The 21,915-nt window shown below is 40.2% G+C and overlaps 1 protein-coding gene across 1 annotated transcript in view; it reads left to right on the forward strand.

The window, feature by feature from the left end:
• The window catches only part of LOC127570428 (FH1/FH2 domain-containing protein 3-like), a 482,262-nt gene that overhangs the window by 412,979 nt on the left and 47,368 nt on the right, over positions 1 to 21,915 (forward strand). Inside the window, 3 exon segments of the mRNA XM_052016002.1 lie at positions 1,446 to 1,745; positions 3,516 to 4,399; positions 20,110 to 20,268. Coding sequence (XP_051871962.1) covers positions 1,446 to 1,745; positions 3,516 to 4,399; positions 20,110 to 20,268 — 1,343 coding nt within the window.

Raw genomic sequence — 21,915 nt, forward strand, 5'->3', positions numbered from 1 at the left:
TTGCTCCAGATCCCAGCATCTGCAGTCTCATGTGTCTTTTTTTTTGGTAGAATTTAACAAAGGTAAAGGAAGTGGAAGCAGTTATTTAACTGGTTGTACACAAAAGGGAGTAGACAATATGAGCCCAGCCCTCTGCATGATATTCAAGTTAAAATTAGAACCAAGTTCAGGATCCTCCACTACATATTTGTGAAAAGATACAGGGCAAAAAGCCTTGGGCCACAAACTTGGCAGTTCTGCAGAAGTCCAGCAAAGTAGCCAACCAGAGAGCACTAGCACAGCTAACCCCACACTTCTGCCATTATACTTCTGGAAACTCCAGTTAAATAGAGCTTTGATAAAAGGGACTGATCCTTGCTCTTTTATACAAAATTTATCAGATGCAACAAAAAAAAGCAAAAAATAGTTTTACTTCTGTCTTCCATCAGCCATTGTAACAAAACTGTTTCTGTTGTCCTTGATAAGAATCTTCACTGGCCTAACTATGCCAACATGTTTTAGAAACTTGTATCCATTATGTTTCACATGCATCCGGTTTTGCAAGAGCTGCAAGTGCCAAAGTTCAGATGAGACAAGTGTCTCATTGCACTCTGTGCAGAGAGCAGGATCAAAATCTGCATCCGTGAATCCGTACATCATAAACTTGCAACCTCAGGTATCCATATGGAACTAAAAGTCAAAGCAAACAACAAATTCTGAAGGAACTCAGTGGGTTGAGCAGCATCTGTGAGGCAAAGGAATTGTGTTGATGTTTTGGGTCGAGACCCTGCATCAGGACTGAGTGCAAAGCAGCATTGATTAAAATACATCCAGTGCAGTTATTTATGGTACTCGTCCTGTTTATTTGGTACTTAATGGTACTTAACTGCTCAGCGTGCTGCTTGACCCACTGAGTTCCTCCAGCAGTTTGTTTTTTGCTCCAGATTCCAGCATCTGCAGTCTCTTGTGTCTCGCCAGAAGTCACAGGACCTCCAGCACCCACTGACTGGTGGTTATACAACAGCAGCTGAGATCTGCAACTAAGCCCCAACCTTGAAACAAAGAAGGTTGGGGAAAGGTGAAAAACCCAACTTGCAGCAACAGAAAAGTCATGTAATCAACATACAGACCTATCAACACCAATGTAAGAAATGAGATTTACTATTCAAGAGTGGGACAGGTAGCAACCCCATTTAAAGATCTGGATCTATCTTCTGTGTTCATGTAAAATGCTTTGAAAGATTTCCCTTTTGAATTAAATTGAGATCTTTCCAAACCTAAAATGATTATTTAGGTAGTTCTGCTGTTAATTTTAAAATAGCTGTAAGTGGTTCAGAGAAAGCCAAGGGCACTTTTTTATGGTAGTGTGGATACAGTATGCATGCTGAAACTGTACAAAGCTAAAACTGTGAAGCGCTGTGACTTTAATAGTATCTAAGATCCCCTCCTCCTTCTGTTCCTGTTAGTCCCTGCAAGTGAGCCAGAGCAGGAGCTTGAGCCTGAGCCTGACTCAGAGCCTGCAGCAGAAGCTGAAGGAGAAACCGAGGTGGCCAGCGAGGGAAGACCTGCAGAACTGGGACCAGAGCTGGAGAGAGAGCAGAGACCAGATCGAGAGCCAGAAGAAAACGTAACACTGAGCGAGAAGGAGAGGCAGAATGAAGAGCTGAACGAGAAAGATAACTGTTCAGCATCCAGCATCTCCTCAGCCAGCAGCACTTTAGAAAGGGAAGAAAGGGAAGACAAAGTAACCAGTGACAATGAAACTGGTAACAATCATAATTTCACTGATTATGTCAGAACACTGTACTGAGTTAACAGTCGAGTAACTCACCGAGCACTAATTAGTAATTGCAGGTTGCAGTGTTATACCAAAATAAATGCTTGGCTGTTGCACCACATGGAGTAGACTTGAGTTTAATTATACATTTGCTTTCATTGGCTCAGTTTAATTAATATGAGTAACTGGCAAGGTTTCAGTGAGCATTTTCTAAAAGAATCATTTTGCAATGTTGAGTTTTTTTGCTTTGCTTTGCTTTGTTAATCTCTGATAATTTTTTTACCCTGTTAATGTTCATTAAGTTCAAGCTAATTATGACATATGAACAGGATAAGTACTATAAAGAACTGCACTGGATGTCTTTTAATCCACACTGCTTTGCATTTCAGTGGCATGGCAACAAAATACATGAAAGCACCAAGAAAATAACAAAGGGAAGGGTACAGGCCCAGAATCACTTATTGTGTCAGACCAAGTTAAGAAGTTGTTTAAAAAGATGTGTATGACGTTTGAGTTCCTAGGCTTTATCATTGGAGACAGGTTGCAAAATCTGGATTACACTGTACTGTAATAAAACCGGTTGGCAATAGCTTGAATATTGTTTACAGTTGTGCACCACATTCTAGGGAGTATATCAAGGCTTTACAGAAAGTGCAGAGGAAGTTGTTATCAGGGGTTTTTAGTTACATTGAGAGACTGGAGAGATCAGGGTTGTTCTTCTTGGAACATAGGTTAGGGGTGAGGCATGATGGAGATGCTCAAAACCATGATTGGTTTTGATAGAGTAAATGAGGAGAAACTCTTACCAATGGCAAAAGACTCAGATTAGTGAAAGAAACATGAGGTGATATACTACCTAGAAAGGTGATTGGCATTCGGTTAAAAGTTGCAGAAGAGAATTCTGATATTTGAAGTGGAAAACTTTGTGGGAATACTGAGAAAGGACAGGGAGGATGGGAACAATGAACTCTGTTAAAGAGCTGCCACAGGTCCAGAGGCCTGAATGACATCATGGAATGGCTACGAGCAATAGGCTGCCTTGCCCTGCGGGGAAGGAGAGGAAAGCAGCAAGGTGTGTGGTAATGCCTGTGCATTGTACTCCACTTCTGATTTGTGGTTTGTTTATTGTATTAAATTTTGGAAGTGAAGTATAAATGCACATGCAATTACCTTACAGGTATAGAGCTACAGTATTAGCTGGAGGATGAAGTTCTAGGGAAGTGCATCTTCCTGTACAACTCAGTTTCATAGAAACTTAAATTAGATCCACTGTTAGCACCAGCATAAAGCCATATTGACTTCAAAGGAGATAAACACTAAAATCAAAGTTAAAAATCTTATGTCACTCAGGCTACAGGTTGTGCATCAGTGAGGAGGAATTTTATCTTGCAGATAATCCTGATCTGTCTCCGAGATCACCTTTTGGAATGAAGGATCTAAATAGCTGAGCTGTCTCACTATATGGTTGTTATTATAGTGCCATAGAGTATCAAATTGTTGTCTTAAAACAAGTTTAGATGTTATTTAAGAAAATGGATTGCACTCTTAGAAAGTGATAAGGAGAAACATTCCAATAATTTCTTCAGTTAAGTTATGCCACTTTTATTTTGCATGCAGCAAAATAATGTCAGTTTTTTTTATCTTCACTTTAAGAATAGTCAGCAGGTTTCTGGTACAGCCTTAAATAATAGTCACCAGTACTAATCTCCCATTGCCAAATTCTAACTCCTGGTGTCTGTTCTTTTGTTTTGGACAACAGGTAAATGGATGCAAGGCATTAAGGATGTCAGTGTAAATGACCAGTGCAGCAACATTCTTAATAACAAACGGTTCATGCTGGACATGTTGTATGCACAGAACAAAAGTGGAGACGATGATGATGAAGAAACACAGCCCAGGAAGCAAGAGGAGGAGAAAGAAGAGTCCCTTGCAAGTCTGGCCAGCCGAATCTCCACTCTGCAGGCCAACAAGCAGGCCAATGAGGGTAATGTGAAGAAAATGGAGATCGACCATTTGGAGAACCAAGGCAGTGTGAAAGCTTTTACTGACAAGTTTAACAGTGGGGAGCTGAGCAAAGGACCTGCATTATCTGACTGTGAAACAACCACTGTGACTGTGGATAAAATGACTGCACAACCCAAAAAGGAGTCTGATTATATCTGGGATCAACTGTTGGCCAATCCTCGGGAACTAAAAATCAAAGACATAGACTTCACAGATTTGGAAGACGAGGACGATGTGGATGTGTTGGACATGGAAAATTTGCTTAGTTCTAGAGACTCCATACTTCCTCCACCACCTCCCCCACCTTCTTTCATGGGCTTGCCGCCCCCTCCTCCACCCCCTTTACTTCATTGCCCACCTCCCCTTCCAGTACCTGGTATGTCAGTGCCCCCGCCTCCACCTACAGGCCTCCATCAACAGCTTGGGTCACTACACCCATCAAGGGGTGAGCCAACATTCATTAAGAAAAAGAAAACCATCAGGTTGTTCTGGAATGAAGTCCGACCAATTGACTGGCAGTTCAAAAATTACAAGCGATGCAAGGAACCACTTTGGACCCAATTGGAACCTGTGAAAGTGGATGTATCCAAGCTGGAGCATCTCTTTGAATCTAAATCCAAAGAGCTGCCGGTAACCAAGGTAACGGACCCTAATACCACTCGATTGAGGATGATTCAAGCAGTATAAAAAAGGAATTGGGGTTAACTGATTTGAAGAATGGATTTGTATTTCATTGTTGATATATGTGACATGTTTCATTTCAGTAGAAGAAATAAGAGGTTGTGAAGTAAAGCAAAAGTCCAGATGAAGGTTAGAGGTTTATGTAGGTTAGAGCTTGAAAGAGATCCATGGGTACAGAGTGACAACATTAAATATAACAGGATAGTTTAATAAGGCTTTAAAGTGCAAACAAAGCACTGGTTTGGGATCCATTCCCAGAGGAATGGGATACAGAGCCAGAAGTTTAAGTAAAATTACATAGCGCCATATCATACTCTGGGCACCATGTCCATAATTGCCAAGCATTTCTCCAATTTGCTTGCCTCTGAATGTTGTCTTTATCCGTGGCTTCCCTACCCATAGTAAAAGTCCCTTACAATCTCTTCTATCAATTTATTTCAAGAGCCAAAAGTTCAATAAAACCTCCTCTTAGCCTTCCGTATTCCAGCAATCTTTTCTCATAATCCAGTCTTCGGAGCCCTGTTAATGCACTGATTTTTCACTGCACACCTTTCAAGCCCAAATAACAACAGTTCAGTGCATTTCCAAGTTCTGCTAAATTTTAAAAAAATCTACGATGCAATGACCTGAGAGTTTCAGGACATCTCCCAATACTGTGGTGCAGTTACAGGATATGTTCTCCTGATTTCACTCTCGTCAGCACTGGGTGTGAACTTATCCAGATGCATTTAAACTAAACCCTAAAAGGCATTGGACAACAGAGATTCATCCCATATCTGGGCTGGATTGAAATCCAGAGCCCAGCTGTGAAAGGAAGCTTTTCCAGTCTGCCACACCAGTCAGTCGCCAGACAAGTATACAATCTTGTCAGAGAAATATTCTCAGAGTATAAGGATGTCACTATTTGCACACATGCGTAATTGCAACTTTATAAAGTGCACCATAAAATTGTTGGTATGTATTTGTGTGACATCACATTCCCCGGACAGGGAAAGAATGCTGCTGTAATTTATTGTTGCTTGCCAAAGTAATTTCATACAGGAACATGTTATTCTTACATTTATAAATGACTGGTTATACCTCAGCTAGAGTGTTGTGCCCAACTTTGGGCATCATATGTTAGAAAGGATATCCAGGGACTGGAAAGGCAGCAGGAGAGATTTACTAAAATGATACCAGGAATGTGGAGGTTCAGTGACATGGAGCGACAAGAGAAAGGTGAGACTAATCTGCTTACAACTATTAAGATTAAGAAGAAATTTATCAGAAGTTACAAAGAAGAGTGTTGGATGATGATAGATAACCAGAGGATCCAAATTTAAGGTCAATGAGAAAAGAATCCAAGGGGCAAGAACAAGAGAACATTTAGGCAGTGAATTGTTGTAATCTGGAACATGTGAGAAAAGGGTTGGAAGTGGATTCAAGAGTAATTTTCAAAATGGAAGTGGAAAATTTTGCCACAGAGCAAGGGTGTGGGATTTATTGGATAACTTTTTAAAAGGGTTAGGGCAAGTGCAATGGGCTGAATAATCTCCTGTGCTGTAAGCTTAAATAACTGTAAAACAGCAGTTGCTTCACAGCACCTGTTCTCAAGCAAGTATTAGTTTAATGCAATGTACAGGCACCAGACTAGTATTGTATTGCCAAAGATTCATTATTCAGAAGTCTGTTTAAAAATAGAGAGCTGCATTGCACTTTTGGAGCTCTGTGTCTGAAACATGTGCACACACCTCTTCCAACACAGCAGATCTTTATGGAAGACTTGGATTTGTATAGCATTTTTCATGCCCCTTTCAAAAGCACTTTGCAGCCGATGAAGATTTTTGAAGTATAGTCGTTGCTGCACTGTCAGAAATACTGTGGCCAAATTGAACACAGCAGGATCCCACAGGCAACAGCATAGTAAAAGCCAGGTAACCTCTTTACAGGAGATGGCAGTAAGAATATTGAGTAGGACAAGATGATAATTCCCCTGCATTTCTTTGAAATAATGCAATGACTTTGTTTATAATCACTTGAGATATCAGACAAGACCTTAGTTAAACATCTCTTGTTTAAGCAAATCTACTTATAAACCCATATTATATCTGTTGAAGTCACAAGAGACTGCAGATGCTGGAAATCTGGAGCAACATACAAAGGAACTGGAGGAACACAGTGGGTCAGTCAGCATCTATGGAGGGAAATGGACAGTCAGCATTTCAGGTTGAGATCCTTTGACCCGAAACGCTGACCGTCCATTTCCCTCCATCGATGCTGCCTGACCCACTGAGTTCCTCCAGCTCCTTTGTGTGTTGCTCTATATCTGTTGAATTTGTATTTTAGAAATACTGCTCCAATGTACAAGTTCCACATCAATAGTGCATGAGATGATGTCATTCCAGTGGGTCATTGCTTTTGAAACACTATGTGGAGCCTTGATCAAATTGCCCTGAGATGATCATTATTTGGCAATCCCAGAACAACTAGGTTTAAAACCACTGCTTGGATTGGAATTCCTCTAACATATCCCACTTGTGCCTTTTGGGTCCCTACCTTCCCACTTCCTCCCACCCCCCCCCCCCCCCTTTATTCTTAACCTCATCTCCTGCTACTCTTGCTCCTGGTACTCTCACTCGATCCCACTAAAGCAAAGCTCCTTCACCTGTCACTACCTCAACCCCTCATTTCCCTCCAGCAAGCTTGAACGTCAGCCACCTAGCGCTGCAGCCTCCATCTCCACCCACCCATTTCCAGTTCCAATCCTTATGTCAGGTAACTTCCAATGACCTGCTTATTGACACAACTCTCGAGCTCCAACCCTTAGTCCACTGCCAATGGCAACCTCTCTTCCCCATTGCACTTCCTCCCCCACAACTCCATCATCACTCCCCCAGTGAAATGACTGCAGAGATGGAAAACCCTTTTCCTGGACATAGAAACTTTGGATCTCAGGTGCTCCAGAAATTTCCAGCAGCTAGCCTGCAACCAAAATAGTTATTAGCACCCCTGCAACAGCAACCATCCAGCTCACCGATTTGGATGCACTAGATTTTCCAGGCAGTTGTCTTTTATAATTATGCCTGCTGTAGAGAATCTGAACCAATGTTTCTGAGAGATCTTGATGGTGCCTGTTAAACAGGTTGCCCATATTGTTGACAAACCCATAAGACCATCAGATATGGGGGCAGAATTAGGCCATTCGGCCCATTGAGTCTGCTCTGCTAATCAGCCATGGCTGATTTTTTTTCTCAACCCCATTCTCCCAACTTCTCCCCATAACCCTTAACCCCCTTACCAATCAAGAACCTATCAATCTCTGCCTTTAAAACACCCAATGACTTGGCCTCCACAGCCCTCCTTGGCAAAAAAGTTCCACAGATTCACTACCATCTGGCTGAAGAAATTCCTCCGCATTTCAGTTCTAAAGGGATGTCTCTTTATTCTGAGGCTGTGCCCTCAGATCCTAGACTCTCCTACTAATGGAAACATCCTCTCCACGTCCACTCTATCCAGGCTTTTTTGTATTCGACCACCAGAGGATCTGGGAGCTTGGTGGCCAACAAGACCAAATGTTTATCATTTTCAAATCATTAAACAATAGTCGTGGTCATTAAATTCGCTGGGTCAAAATCCTGGAACTCTGCCTCTGAAAGCATAGTGGGTATCCCAACAGCTCAAGGACTACAGTGGTTCAAAAAGGCAGCTCACCACAACCTTCTCAAGGGCAACTAGGGATGGGCAATTAAATGGTAGCTCACATCCCCTGAATGAATTAAAAAAATTACTTGATAGCATCCTCTGGAATGATTAATGGATAATTAATGTGCAAATCCCTGCTAATATGAAGTTAATAAGGAATTGTTCTTTTTATAAAGCTAACGATGGAGCAGGATAAATTGGCCAACAATTTGTGTTTATTGACAATTGGTAGGTATCTCTCCATCACAAGTTCCTGACCATTTTATGCATTAATAACAGTGAGTACCTTTCATACACTTTTATCAGCAAGACTTGAGCCGTTATACTGTGAACAATAGGTGAACAAGGTCAGTTTGAGTTTTTGTGCTTTAGAATTTATAATCAACTGCCTTTTCAACAAGGGCAGTTAACTTGTGCAATAGTTTTTAAATTTTATTATTAAATCTACAACAATGTCTTTTGCCCTTTAACATCATTCCTTTTGCATTAATGGGCAAAGCGAACGTTTGCCTAGAAATTGGATTGCATAGTGCTGGAAATGAAAATAAATCACATGTGTGACCATTACTGGGTCAGATTACATTAGTGGGGAATTCGACTAGGCACTTGCTGTCATGACTCACCTCTGTAGCCATAATGTGATTTCCATATCAGGGGCACTGGGGATGATGCAATGCCCGGTGCAATGCTCTTTCATTGAGTTCTTCTGGGACAATGTTTTTTTAAAACCCCACCCTTCCATCCCACTACACCCAAGTGGATGCAATCACTGAAGCACAGCTGATGCCAGTAAGTTACTGTTTCAAGGCTCACACCCCAATTGGACTTCTTGAGCCAGACCTTGGGAGAAGATGCTTGACTGTACCTCTCTGAGAACAATGCCTGCTCATTTGCAATCAAGACTTTGAATCTCAGACCTTGGTCGCAGCTGAATTTTGATGCAGAGGGACGATGACCCAAACTGTATTGCCCCACCGCTTCTGTGCCATTATAGTACACGTCTTAGATTTGATACATTCATTCCAGTATTAGCAGATAAGTAAGGCAGATTTTGGAAAGGTGCAAAAATAACAGGTTTGTTGTCATGGGTGACTTCAACTTCCCTAATATTGATTGGCAACTCCTTAGTGCAAAAGGTTTAGATGGGGCGGAATTTGTTAGGTGTGTACGGGAAGGATTCCTGACACAGTATGTAGTCAGGCCGACTAGAGGAGAGGCCATACCGGATCTGCTACCAGGCAATGAACTTGGTCAGGTGACAGATCTCTCGGTGGGCAAGAATTTTGAAGATAGTGACCACAATTCCCTGACCTTTGGCGTAGCCATGGAAAGGATAGGAGCAAACTTTATGGGAAAGTATTGGGGGAGGGCAAATTACGATGGTATTAGGCAGGAACTTGGGAGTGTAAATTGGGAACAGATGTCCTCTGGTAAATGCACCACAGAAATGTGGAGGATGTTTGGGGACCACTTACGTGGGGTTCTAGATAGGTTTGTCCTGCTGAGGCCAGGTAAGGGTGGTAGGGTAAAGGAACCAAAGTTGATAAGAGAGGTGAAACATTTTGTCAAGAGGAAGAAGGAAGCATATTTAAGGTTTAGGAAGCAAAAATCAGACAGGGCTCTTAAGAGTTATAAGCTTGCCAGGAAGGAGCTGAAGAAGGGACTTAGGAAAGCTAGATGGGGTCATGAGAAGGCCTTGGCAAGTAGGGTTAAGGAAAACCCTAAAGCATTCTACATGTATGTGAGGAAAAAGAGGAAAATGAGGGTAAGGGTAGGACTGCTCAGGGATAAGAGGGGAAGAATGTGTCTGGAGGCGAAGGAGGTAGGGGAGGATCTGAATGAATATTTTGCTTCAGTGTTCACCAGGGAAGGGGATTTAGATGAATGTGAGGTTAATGCTGACAGGCAAATGTGTTGGAGCAGGTCGAGGTTAAGAAAGCAGTAGTGTTGGAGCTCCTAAAAATTAGGATAGATATGTACTTGGGGTCGCATAGGATATATCCTAGGTTACTCTGGGAAGCAAAGGAAGAGATTGCTGAAGTGTTAATGATGATTTTTGAGTCCTCCCTGGCCACAGGAGTGGTGCCGGAGGATTGGAGGATGGCAAACGTTGTTCCATTGTTCAAGAAAGTTAAAAGGGATAATCCTGGGAATTATAGACCAGTGAGTCTTACGTCAGTGGTGGGCAAACTATTGGAGAGGATTCCTAGGGACAGGATTTATGAGCATTTGGAGAAGCATTGTCTTATTAGGGATAGTCAGCATGACTTTGTGAAGAGCAGGACGTGCCTCACAAGCCTACTAGAGGTTTTTGAGGAAGTGACAAGACAAATTGATGAAGGTAGACCGGTGGGTGTGGTATATGTGGGTTTTAGCAAGGCGTTTGACAAGGTTCTCCATGGTAGGCTCATCCAGAAAGTCATGAGGTATGAGATCCATGGAAAATTGGCTGTGTGGATTCAAAATTGGCTTGCCTACTGAAGGGGAGCATTCGCCCTGGAGGTCAGTGACCAATGGTATTCCACAGGGATCTGTTCTGGGACCACTGCTCTTTGTGATTTTTATAAATGACTTGGATGAAGAAGTGGAAGGGTGGATTGGTAAGTTTGCAGATGACACGAAGGTTAGTGGTGCAGTAGGTAGTGCAGAAGGTTGTCATAGGTTGCAACAGGATTTAGCCAGGATGCAGAGCTTGGCGGAGAAGTGGCAAATGGAGTTCAATCCGGAGAATTGTGAAGTGATACACTTTGGAAGATCAAACTTGAATGCAGAGTACATGGTTAATGACAGAGTGTGGAGGAACAGAGAGATCTTGGGGTCCAAGTACATAGAGCCCTCAAAGTTGTCGTGCAAGTTGATAGGGTGGTTAAGAAGGCGTATGGTGTGCTGGCCTTCATTAGCCAGGGGATTGAGTTCAAGAGCCGAGTGGTAATGTTGCCGAGTGATAATAAGACTCTGGTTAGACCACATTGTGTTCGCTTCTGGTCAGCACATTATAGGAAGGATGTGGAAGCTTTGGAGAGGATCAGAGGAGATTTACAAGGATGCTGCCTGGATTGGAGAGCATGTCTTATGAGGAGAGGTTGAGCAAGTTAGGGCTTTTCTCTCTGGAGTGATGGAGGATAAGAGGCAACTTGATCAAGGTATCTAAGATTATGAGAGGCATAGACAGAGTAGACAGCCAGCATCTTTTCCCCAGGGCAGTAATGGCCAATACTAGAGTTGACCCATTTAAGGTGCGTGGAGGAATGTTCAGGGGAGATGTCAGAGATAGGTTATTTTACACAGAGAGTGTGGTAGAGGCTGATACGATTCAGTCATTTAAGAGACCATTAGGCACATGGATGAAAGACAAATGGAGGGTTATGGGAGGTGAAGTAGAGAGGGGGATAGTTTGAATGTGGATAAGGTAAGGTAGGTCAGCGCAACATAGTGGGCCAAAGGGCCCATACTCTGGTGTACTGTTCTATGTTCAATACTGAGATATTACAGTTCTATTAATAATAGAACAATAACATTTTAATGTTACAACAATAAAATAGATCTGTCAGTTCTCCTATTCCATTCTAAAATACTGTTCTGTTGTCACTAAATATTATAGAGTGATATAACAAGTACAGTAAATAACAAATCAAAAATATTACTTGCAGCTTAATATTTTGCCACTTTGTTACATTATATATTCTGAAAAGGAATGGCTGCAAGATCAGATATTGAAGGATTGTGTTGGAAATTTTTTCCTCTCTTCCTATTCTCTATTTATTTATGCTTACTGTGAATTTTCTGACAAAGGCTCCTCATTCAGTGATGTTTGAAACTGCAACAAGTGTGTCATCATATGTTTTCAGGAGCATCCTTTCTGAGGACAGTGCATTAAAGTCATTTTCCATTGCTCTGATGATTTGCACCATTTCTGTTCTTTTCTCTCACTGAGAGGATCATGCTCTTTAGTTTGAAATAAAAGTAGATAATGTTGGAAGTAGTCAGCAGTTCAGGCAACAACTATGGAGAGAGAAACAGTATTAACATTTCCAGTTGATGAGCTTTCATCACATTTTGTTTTTTGCTTTATAATGCTCTTTAATCAGTTTTGGTCTGATAAAAATTAATTTTATTTTACAAAATCTATTACAGAATTTTTTTTTCAGTGAGCTTAGCATTTTAGTTTAACAGTCCTATTTTAAACTTCAGCATATTGTCACTTAAATGGGAAAACTTACCAGCTTCGGCCATCATCTTTGAAAGGCCGCATGCTGCAACTGCTTGACTTCATACCTTGATCCCCACACTGGCTGAACAGCAGGAAATAATTAACCTTTCCCATGCTGAACCCTTGGTAATGAGCAAACCTGAATTCTTCAATCATAATCTGTAGCCCTTGCCAATGATGCCACATCCCATGAATAAATTTCAATAAGGAACAGTTTTAAAAAAGCTTGGAAAGGACTTGGTAACAAAGGGAAGCAGCCTTTTTTTTAAAAGAGAGGAGCAGTATGGAAAGGCATTGAGGCAAATTTAACTATTGGCAATCAACTCACTTGAATATCTAATTTTCAAAGTTTTCTCAAGTTTTCTTTGCACAGCTGGAAACAATTTTGTATCAGTAACAGCCTTTAACAATGAGTTGTACAAATTATAGTTATAAAAATGTCCTTTACTGATAACTTTAATGAATCCCTCAGTTAAAATAAAACAAAAAGTGAACACCATTAAACAAAAGGATTTCTAATGCTTTCTTCTTAGCATGGGGGTTGTTTTTCCCTCGTAATTCATTTGGTACAATTTTGAATGGGCCAACATCTGCATTTTAATTATAGGCATCAGAGATTCCTTTGCTCTGAGAGAGGAAGAATTTATTGCTCCTCAGAAGAGGCACATCCAGAATCCTTGCCAACAACAAAAATGAAGGAACTTCATTAAGTTTTACCCTCAGCAAGATCTAAGTTGTAAAAAAATGATAAACTGGTTCCACATGTAACAAACAATTTCTGATGGTAAACTTCAACCATTGTTAGCACAAATATGCAATAAACACATCTGACTAACTGAAATGCTGGCAGCATTTTCAAAGGTGGCTTCAATAAACCGAACACAGATGGCAAAATTCCTGTGGCTTATTGTCCCTAGGTAGGAATTGAAATGTATGAAAGTGACCTAACTGAGATTTTTCAATAACAATTCATTTATTTCCTCTTACAGGACTTACAGTAGTGACCAACCTTCATAATAAAGAGTTACAATTCAGAACTATGTTAACAAACCTCAAATTTAATTCTTGATGCAAATTCAAATTAATCTTTCCATAAATTACCATTTTGTCATCGTGTCATTGAGTCATACAGCATGGAAACAGGCCCTTCATCCATGCCGACTGAGTTGCCCAGTGAGCTAGTCCCTTCTGCCTGCAACTTTGCATTAGATGTTAACCCAGTCTCCTGGTATGACAAAGATTCAGTTTAAAAAATTCTTATATTAAAACTCATCTTTAGGCTTGCCTTTCCATTTTGCTAATATTTAGCCTTTAAAGCCTCCAGGATATCTGATCTCCCACAATTCTGATTTCTTATACATCTCTTGTTTTAATTATTTCTAGGATTGAGGACTGTACTACTGATTAATTACCTTTTCATTAACCTCTTTAATTCGCTCTTTTAAACATCTGTCTCTCAACCCCACATTCCTTGTCATGTTGCTCAGTGTTAGATTTTCATTGATCTCACTCTTGCGAAATGTCTTCAATCATTTTGCATGTTAAAGGTGCAACATGAGTGAATTCAGAGAGAGTTTGCAATCCTTAGTAAACATGAAGACCTGTGCTTAACTGGTGACATCTGTGTTTGAACTTAAAGCATTGCTCGCCAATACAATGATGTTTAATTTTATGAAATGTGGTGTTATACACTGTAAAAATCAGCTTTTTTATTCAAATTTGAAATATGTCCCTGGCACACTTTGAATCCATGTAACAGAATTACAGCAGAATATTTTGAAGGAAGGTTATTGTAGCTGTCCATTGGGAAAACACAAGGACAGGATTCAGTCGATAACCTATTCTTAAATATGTTTCCCTGCCAGCTTCACCACCGGTTGGTGTTTGGTAACTTTGCTCCCATTCAATCTCCCCCACTACTTTAAGTAAATAATGCTGTTTTCAGTTCATCGTAGTTTCATTTTCGACTAGGCCAATTTCTTCCATCTAATATTATTATAATCATCAAGCTGTTCAACACAACTGTGTTTAGCATTGCTAAAGATTCTGCTTATTGGTTGGCAGAATCCAAACCAATATATCAATAATAATCCGTATCAAAACCTATTCAGTCAGAGTAAGCTGGTGACTCAAATCATTAAGTAATAGTGCATTAAACCACCTCCATTCTGATCATAGTTGCAGTACTATGGTTCTTATTATCAACCCTCTGCCCATGCAACTGTAGGATGTGCAACATCTGCTGTTTTATCTTCTCAATGCCTGTTTCCCAGGGACCGAAATCTCCTTCCAGGTGAAGCAGCAATTCACATGTGCTGCTTCCAGTTTTGTTTATCACATTCAGTGCTCAAAATGTGGTTTCCTCCACATTGGGAAAACTGAATGTAAACTGGGTAACTACTATGAGCTCACAGTCATGGATCACTTTAATTCTCCATCCCATTCTCACTCTAACCTCTGTCTTTGGTCTCCTTTCACCATCCTAACAAAGCTTAACATAAACTCAAGAACCAGAATCCCATCTTCCAGTTTGCCAATTTCAGCCTTGTGCTGTTATAAGACTCATGAATGGACCCTTTGTATTGCTAAAGTTGAACTCTTTATCTCTTAATCTACCTTGTTATGGTTCTTGCACTTTATTGTCTACCTGCACTGAACTTTCTCTGAAAATTCTGCATTCTGTTATTGTTTTTCCTTTTGTACTACCTTGACATACTTATGTTTGGAATGATCTGTCTGGATAGCATGCAAACAACGCTTTTCACTGTATCTCAGTACATGTGACAATAACAAACCAATTACCAGTACTCAACATTGAATCCAAGAAATTCAGCTTTCAGGGCTGAATCTCTCATTTCAACATACAAGAGGAGGATAGAAAAATATTGTATTTTAGATTTCTGCACCCTTCTGCACCTATTCCACTCACACCTTTTGCTATTCACCAGCCTTTCTCACCCTCTTTCAGCTGGCACCACCACAGCTTGTCTCACTCCATCTCACGGTGTTTCATTTCTAACTTATCCTAGTTTTGATGAATGGCTTGGAACATTAACTTTATTCCTCTCTTCAGTCTTTTCACTTCACAACCGCTGCCTGAACTATTGAGTGTTTCCAACACTTTCTGTTTTTATTTAAAGTTCCCAGCTGCCACAGTGTTTTGGTTTTGAAATATCGTCTGTTCTTAATGAGTACCTTTTATGTGCACTTTCCTTTGACGGGTTATTCAACCCAATTGATCTCTGCCAGTATTTGAGCACACAAGCCTCTTCCCATTTTTTTCTATCTGTGTTACACATATTTCACCATTGCTTTTCTTTTGTCATCAAATCTATTGCTGAGTTGCATTTTATATGCTACATCAGTGCCCAATCTGAGCATTCACATATATTGTACCAACCCCTCTGCATTCTATGATAACATTACTTTGAATTTGCCTGAATCACAAGATGGTAAGTGCATCCTGGCAGGAATTCTGTTTGTACTGCGTTTAAGCAAAGATCCTGTCCCAGCCATTGTAAATTTTAAGCATTTAGACAGTCCTGGCAGCAGTGTTTGCATTGGATAAGTGTTTAAATCAACTGCAGCTTGGATTGAACACTTTTAAAGATGTACAATGGAGGACCACATTGAAGTTATGTTCAATAAAATGTTGGCCCAAGATATGAGGGTGCCCTTTTATTTTGCATCAGACCTGGGTAGTTTCCTGACTCTTATCTTTATGGTGTAATTTTTACCCTGGAGGGGAGCAATTAGATGAAGTGTCATATAACGGCACTAAAGTGGTGTCCCCATTTCTGTAAATGTATAATAAAAGCCACCTGCTCTAAGTAAATCCAGACATGGGCTTTGGCAGCACATTTAGCATAATGTGAGAAGCATTTAGCACTGAGTACATTCATGCCCAAGCAGGATATGTACTATTAAAATATACCTCAAGGGCACCCAGACCAAGGCACTTAGAATGCTGGAGTCATTTGGTGCAAGCTAAAAACAGTAACTGGATAGTGCTCTTTGCTGTGCAGGTTAATGATGAATGGCATTGTCTTTAGTTTAGCTGTCAGGCTTCCCTGATCAGGTGCGGGTATCCGACAGATTGAAGGAGAGGTACAGGGAAGTTGCTGGTAGGCATTTTGTTTTACAGGTGCCAACCAGTAGGAAGTTCTCACACGTAATAAGTGGTATGGAGCACACAGTGTCTGCAGAGATGTAAGTTAAGTAGGTGGGCAAAATTACATTTGAATATAATGATGAGGGGAAATCTTTTATTCGTTTCCAAGGGAAGAACAGAAAAGCAGAGTATTACTTAAAGGATGACAGAATTAATTAAGGTGTTCAGAGAAATTTGGATGTCTGTCTACGAAGTTAGTATGCAGATACAACAAGTAATGGGGGGGGGGGGTACAAGAGTAAGGAGATATGGCTGAAACACTGCAAGGATTTGAGACCTCATAGAGTATTATGTACAACTTTGGACTCTTTATTTAAAGAGAAAAATATTTGTCTTGGATACAGCTCAAAGAAGGTTCATGAAATTGTTTCCTGTGATAAAGGGATTATTTTGTGGAGAATGGTTAAACAGATTGGAATTACCCCCACCCCGGAGTTTAGAAGAATTAGAAGTGATCGAACTGAATCTTGAAAGTTTCTGAATGGTTGCTCCTCAAATGGGAGAGTCCAGAATTAGGGGGATAGTCCCAAGGTTAAGGATCAGTCACTTCAGGGAAAGATGAGTAGATTTTTTTATCTGTCTGACTGTAAATCTTTGAAATTCTGTGCCCCAGAGAACTGTGATTGCTGAGTCAATAGGTATGTTGTATAAATATAAAACTATGAATCATTATGAATCTTAGAACATAGAACAACACAGCACAGGAACAGGCCCTTCAGCCCACAATATTGTGCTGAACTAATTAAACTAATGGTGCCTAATTAAACTAATCCCTTCTGCCTGCACATTATGTACATAATCCCTTCTACTGGATTATGCTAGGATTCCCTGATGGCAAATAAGAGTCCCACTACCCATGATGAAAATGGAGGTTTATAGATAAATAGTAACTATTTCAATCTTTACTGTATGGCTGAGTTAACAGCAGCAGGCTCAGGGCTACAACAAAGGTGATGAAAATTCAGTTAGCATTACCAAATCCTGTTGGGAAATACAGATTTTCGAACTTCTTGAAAGCAGAACTAGGCTCTCCAGAAATCTCTTGATGAAAAATCCTGCTGACATATGCTGAGTTTGCTCATTTTGCAAGTAGCTGGGTGCTGATTGGGACCATGTAACATATACAACAGTAGAATTCGGTTCCTTTAGTAAGGGAGGAGGTTTAGCAGTGATACAGGAAACTGGTGTCTGTCAAACAGTGATTTATGGCTGCTACCGTGGTCTTGTTCTTCCCAAGTTCATCTCCACTTTTGATTTCTATTATATGTTCTGAAATGAAACTCCAACAGCTGGATACATAAATATCTAATTGAAATAACCGAAGAAAGGAAAGGAAACGGGCTAACCATCTGTTTCATTCAACCACAGAAGTTGTCTTCCAGTTTTTCACTTTGCTCTTGAAGACTCCTGTGACCCTCAAAAGGCAGTTTCTCTATGGATTGGTATTCTTTCCACAAAATGCAGTTTCAGAAAAATAACCTGCAAAGTTATTTTCTTTCCACTGATTCTACGTTATAATATTATGCAGGTGGAATAACCAGGAAATCATTCCTACAGATGTTACTTTATTGGAAATGTGTGTACACTTTCATTTTTGAAAGCTGCTTTTTGAATAAGTGAATGGTTCCTGTAATATTGCCATGTGCATGTTGATCCCTCTGTCTTCATCCAATCATAAAAAAGAGCCTACTGTAAATTTTCTTAACCTGAATATATTTTGATCACCATGTGGTGATCATTGTCAGGATGATTTAATGGGTGGTCGAACTATTCCCATTCTGTCACAATATAAGGATCTCACCTTATATTGATTTACAATTTGACAAGATCTCTTGCCAGTTTTTCCCTCATGTGATGAAAGCATCTCATTGACAATAGCAGAGGTGATTGGAAACTACAGCATCCTGCTCCCTCTGAAAAGTATAGCTGTTGTTAAAAAAAAACTGGAAATGCTGGAAACACTCAGCTGGTCAGGCAGCATCTGCAGAAAGAGAGAGAATATTTCAGGTTTTAGGTCTGCTGCCTTAGTCCTGTTGCAGTGTAGTAAATAACAAGGTTTCAGTCTGGTTGGTCTTCTATGTGATCTTGCCTTTTATATGTTAACTAGGAGAATGTTTGCATTATCCCTGCAGCTCAAGCACTTTTCATATATTTATTTTAAAAGATAACAGTAATCGGGATAGTCATAAATAATTTCTATAGAGAAGAAAATGAAATTGAAGTGAAGATATACAGCTATACTCGAAGCATTTCTATTGGCTGGTTATTACCATGACATTGGTAAAGGTTTGGCCGTGGAGCATGGTGCTCACTTCCCATTTGGAGTAAGTTTCATGACATGGATAGCTGAAAAGATGAGGGTGAAAAACATAGAACCTCTTTTGAGAGAAGTATCCATAAACCATCAAAGACTTTTGAAGGTGGTTTCCTGTAATTTCCCAACAATGACTGCAGGAAATCGAATTCAAGGTCAATTTGTAACCTTTATGTAATTTGATGTTTATGATGATGAGATGCATTTGAAGTCCTCAAAGGTTAAATGGTGTGTTTATTCCCACACACTCAACTACTTTTGTAATCAATTTTAGGAAAAACTTGGCTGACTTTATGTATAAGCATACAGTTTGATTTTAGCACTTAAACAATGAACCTTTTAAGAAAAATAATAATACAAAGTGTCTTGCCCAATCAGAAATCTTGATTTTGTTAATTTTCATTATGTCAGTGTTTCAAGCAGGTTTTAATGTAAAATTAAACACCTTGTAGTTATTCCAGTATCATATCATTGGTGCCCTCAGCACAGATTATATTACCTGGACTTTGCAGTGGGAGTGCACATATTGGCTGGGATAAATGCAGGTTATCATTCTCGAAGGCTCATTTCGAGCACAGACCTACCCATGTAAAGTCAGACATTTGGCCCTCTCTTTAGCCCCACTCCACTCCTACCTATGAATGTTGTTTGAGGTGATTTCTAAAAAAAAGAAATGCCTGTGTACAGCCACTGGGATGGTGGATTTGGGAATCAGCACATTTGAGATGAAATGAGATATCTTTATTAGTCACATGTACAAGGAAACGCACAATGAAATACATCTTTTGCGTAGAGTTTTCTGGGGGCAGCCCGCAAGTGTCGCCACGCTTCCGGCGCCAACATAGCATGCCCACAACTTCCTAACCCGTACGCCTTTGGAATATGGGAGGAAACCGGAGCACCCAGAGGAAACCCATGCAGACATGCAGAGAACATACAAACTCCTTACAGACAGTAGCCGGAATTGAACCCCAGTTGCTGGCGCTGTAAAGCGTTACGCTACCGCTACATTTTCACTTAACTCAGCATTCTGTGTCCTGATGTGCTCAAAATCCCAACTGAACAAAAGCTCCCAAGAAAAGTAGACATTCCCCTTAATTTGGACCCTTTTCACTGTCCTGGAACAATGAGAACGAGGATATCTTCCTCTACTTTCCCCTGCCCCCAGGTGGGAGCATCAGTATGATGTGGTAAGTTCAAGACACACAGTTGCTGATCTATAAACTTCATTATTTTACACACATATATTAAGTTCCGTGTGAGTGTAATTCTAGTATCTGTTCTTATCTCAGAAAACTGCTGCAGATGGGAAGAGACAAGAAGTCATTGTGTTAGACTCAAAACGGAGCAATGCCATTAACATTGGACTGACTGTATTACCTCCTCCGAGAACAATCAAGACTGCAATTCTTAATTTTGATGAATATGCCTTGAACAAGGAAGGAATAGAGGTAAGAATTCCTTTGTATGCCCTGCATAACCATGCAATAAATTAAGGTAATGATCATTTACACATTAAGACAATCTAGCAATCTGTTACAGTTTTCTTAAATAGTAGAGTTAACTTTTAAACTAAAACACCATGGTTACAATCAGGCTGAATAACATCAGCTTGTGACAAATAGAAGCTAGATTTCTAGTGCATTCTCCACATATCAATCTTGTTACAAGCTGTGGAAAAAGTTTAAAGCTATGAGCATTCAGGTGGAATTTAGGATTTGAATTACTCCAGGTCAAGGAGAGGAACTTAAACGAGGAAGAGAATGCATCCTATGCCCATTATTTGATGCAGGTGCAGATGGAAGTACCTGCGTGTTTCACTACCTAATGCCAATGTAGAAGTGTCTTCACCAGAAGCACTGCATTAGTTCACCAAGGTAACTCACCTTCACCTTCTCAAGGGCACTTAGGGCTGAGCAATGGATGTTGACCTTTACCAATGATACCTACGTCTTATGAAATGACTATGGCTATTTTTTGTTCAACTTAATGATGAATTTCAAAGATAGGGAAGTGGAACATTATGGCCTTTAATTACCAAATATCAGCATTGTTTCACATATATCCAGTGTTCCATCATTTTTATTGAAGTACACAGAGTTGGCCACAGTGAGAGCTTAAGAATTACTGATGGAGATATGAGTGCTGAGGGATGGTGTTTATTTTTTAAATGTAGGCTGGAGATTTTGGCTTTTATTTGCATTTTTTGGCATTTTGGACAACTACAAATCTAAGCGTGAATCACAGTATAAATGAATAAAAGGCCTTCTCCCTTAATTCATCAGTTTAACTTCTGATAGACATAGCTCCATATGTGCAGTGAGAGGAATAGTCAAGTTAATTGGTGTAAGGTCCTAACTTTTCTGGACTTTCACCTTATTTCAAGCAGCAGTTGCTGCCAGTAGGAGAAAATTAATTCTTGTTGTAAGGCAGCAGCTATGTTTGCTTGGAAAATCCTTTCAGAGGAAATTCTATTTTTAGCTGCTTAGTTTATTGTGAAAGAGGATCAGGCAAACACTAAATAAGTGTCACCATAATTGTGATTCTCACAAACCAATAACTTAGTTAAATGTTTCAAGTTTTCCGCAACCAAATCAAGAAAGCAATGTGGGATTTGTTCCCATCCCAACCCTACTCTACTTGGTTCCAAAGTTCCTGATCTTAGAGTCATATGACTTGGAAGCAGGCCCTTCAGCACACTGAGTCTGTACCAACCATTAAGCACGCATTTACACTAATACTATTTTTATTCTCCCCACATCCCATCAACTCCCCTCAGATTTTATTATCCACTCACACACTAGAGGCAATTTGCAGTGGCATTTTAACCTACCAACCTGCACGTTACTGGGACGTGGAGGAAACAGGACACCCAGAGGAAGCTCACACGTTCACAGAGAGAATGAGCAAACTCCACACAGACAGCACCAGAGGTCAGGATTGAACCTGGGTCACTGAAGCTGTGAGGCAGCAGCTCTATTAGCTGTGCTACTGTTCTGATTGGTTGATGGTGGCAGCCATAACTCAGAAAGAAAAGATTTTTGTTTTACTTTAAAGATTAATTGTGAGTTTAAAAAAATAATTGGCAAATGTAACCA

This window comes from Pristis pectinata, chromosome 5, assembly GCF_009764475.1.
Source record: "Pristis pectinata isolate sPriPec2 chromosome 5, sPriPec2.1.pri, whole genome shotgun sequence".
In the NCBI taxonomy this organism is placed as follows: Eukaryota; Metazoa; Chordata; class Chondrichthyes; order Rhinopristiformes; family Pristidae; genus Pristis; species Pristis pectinata.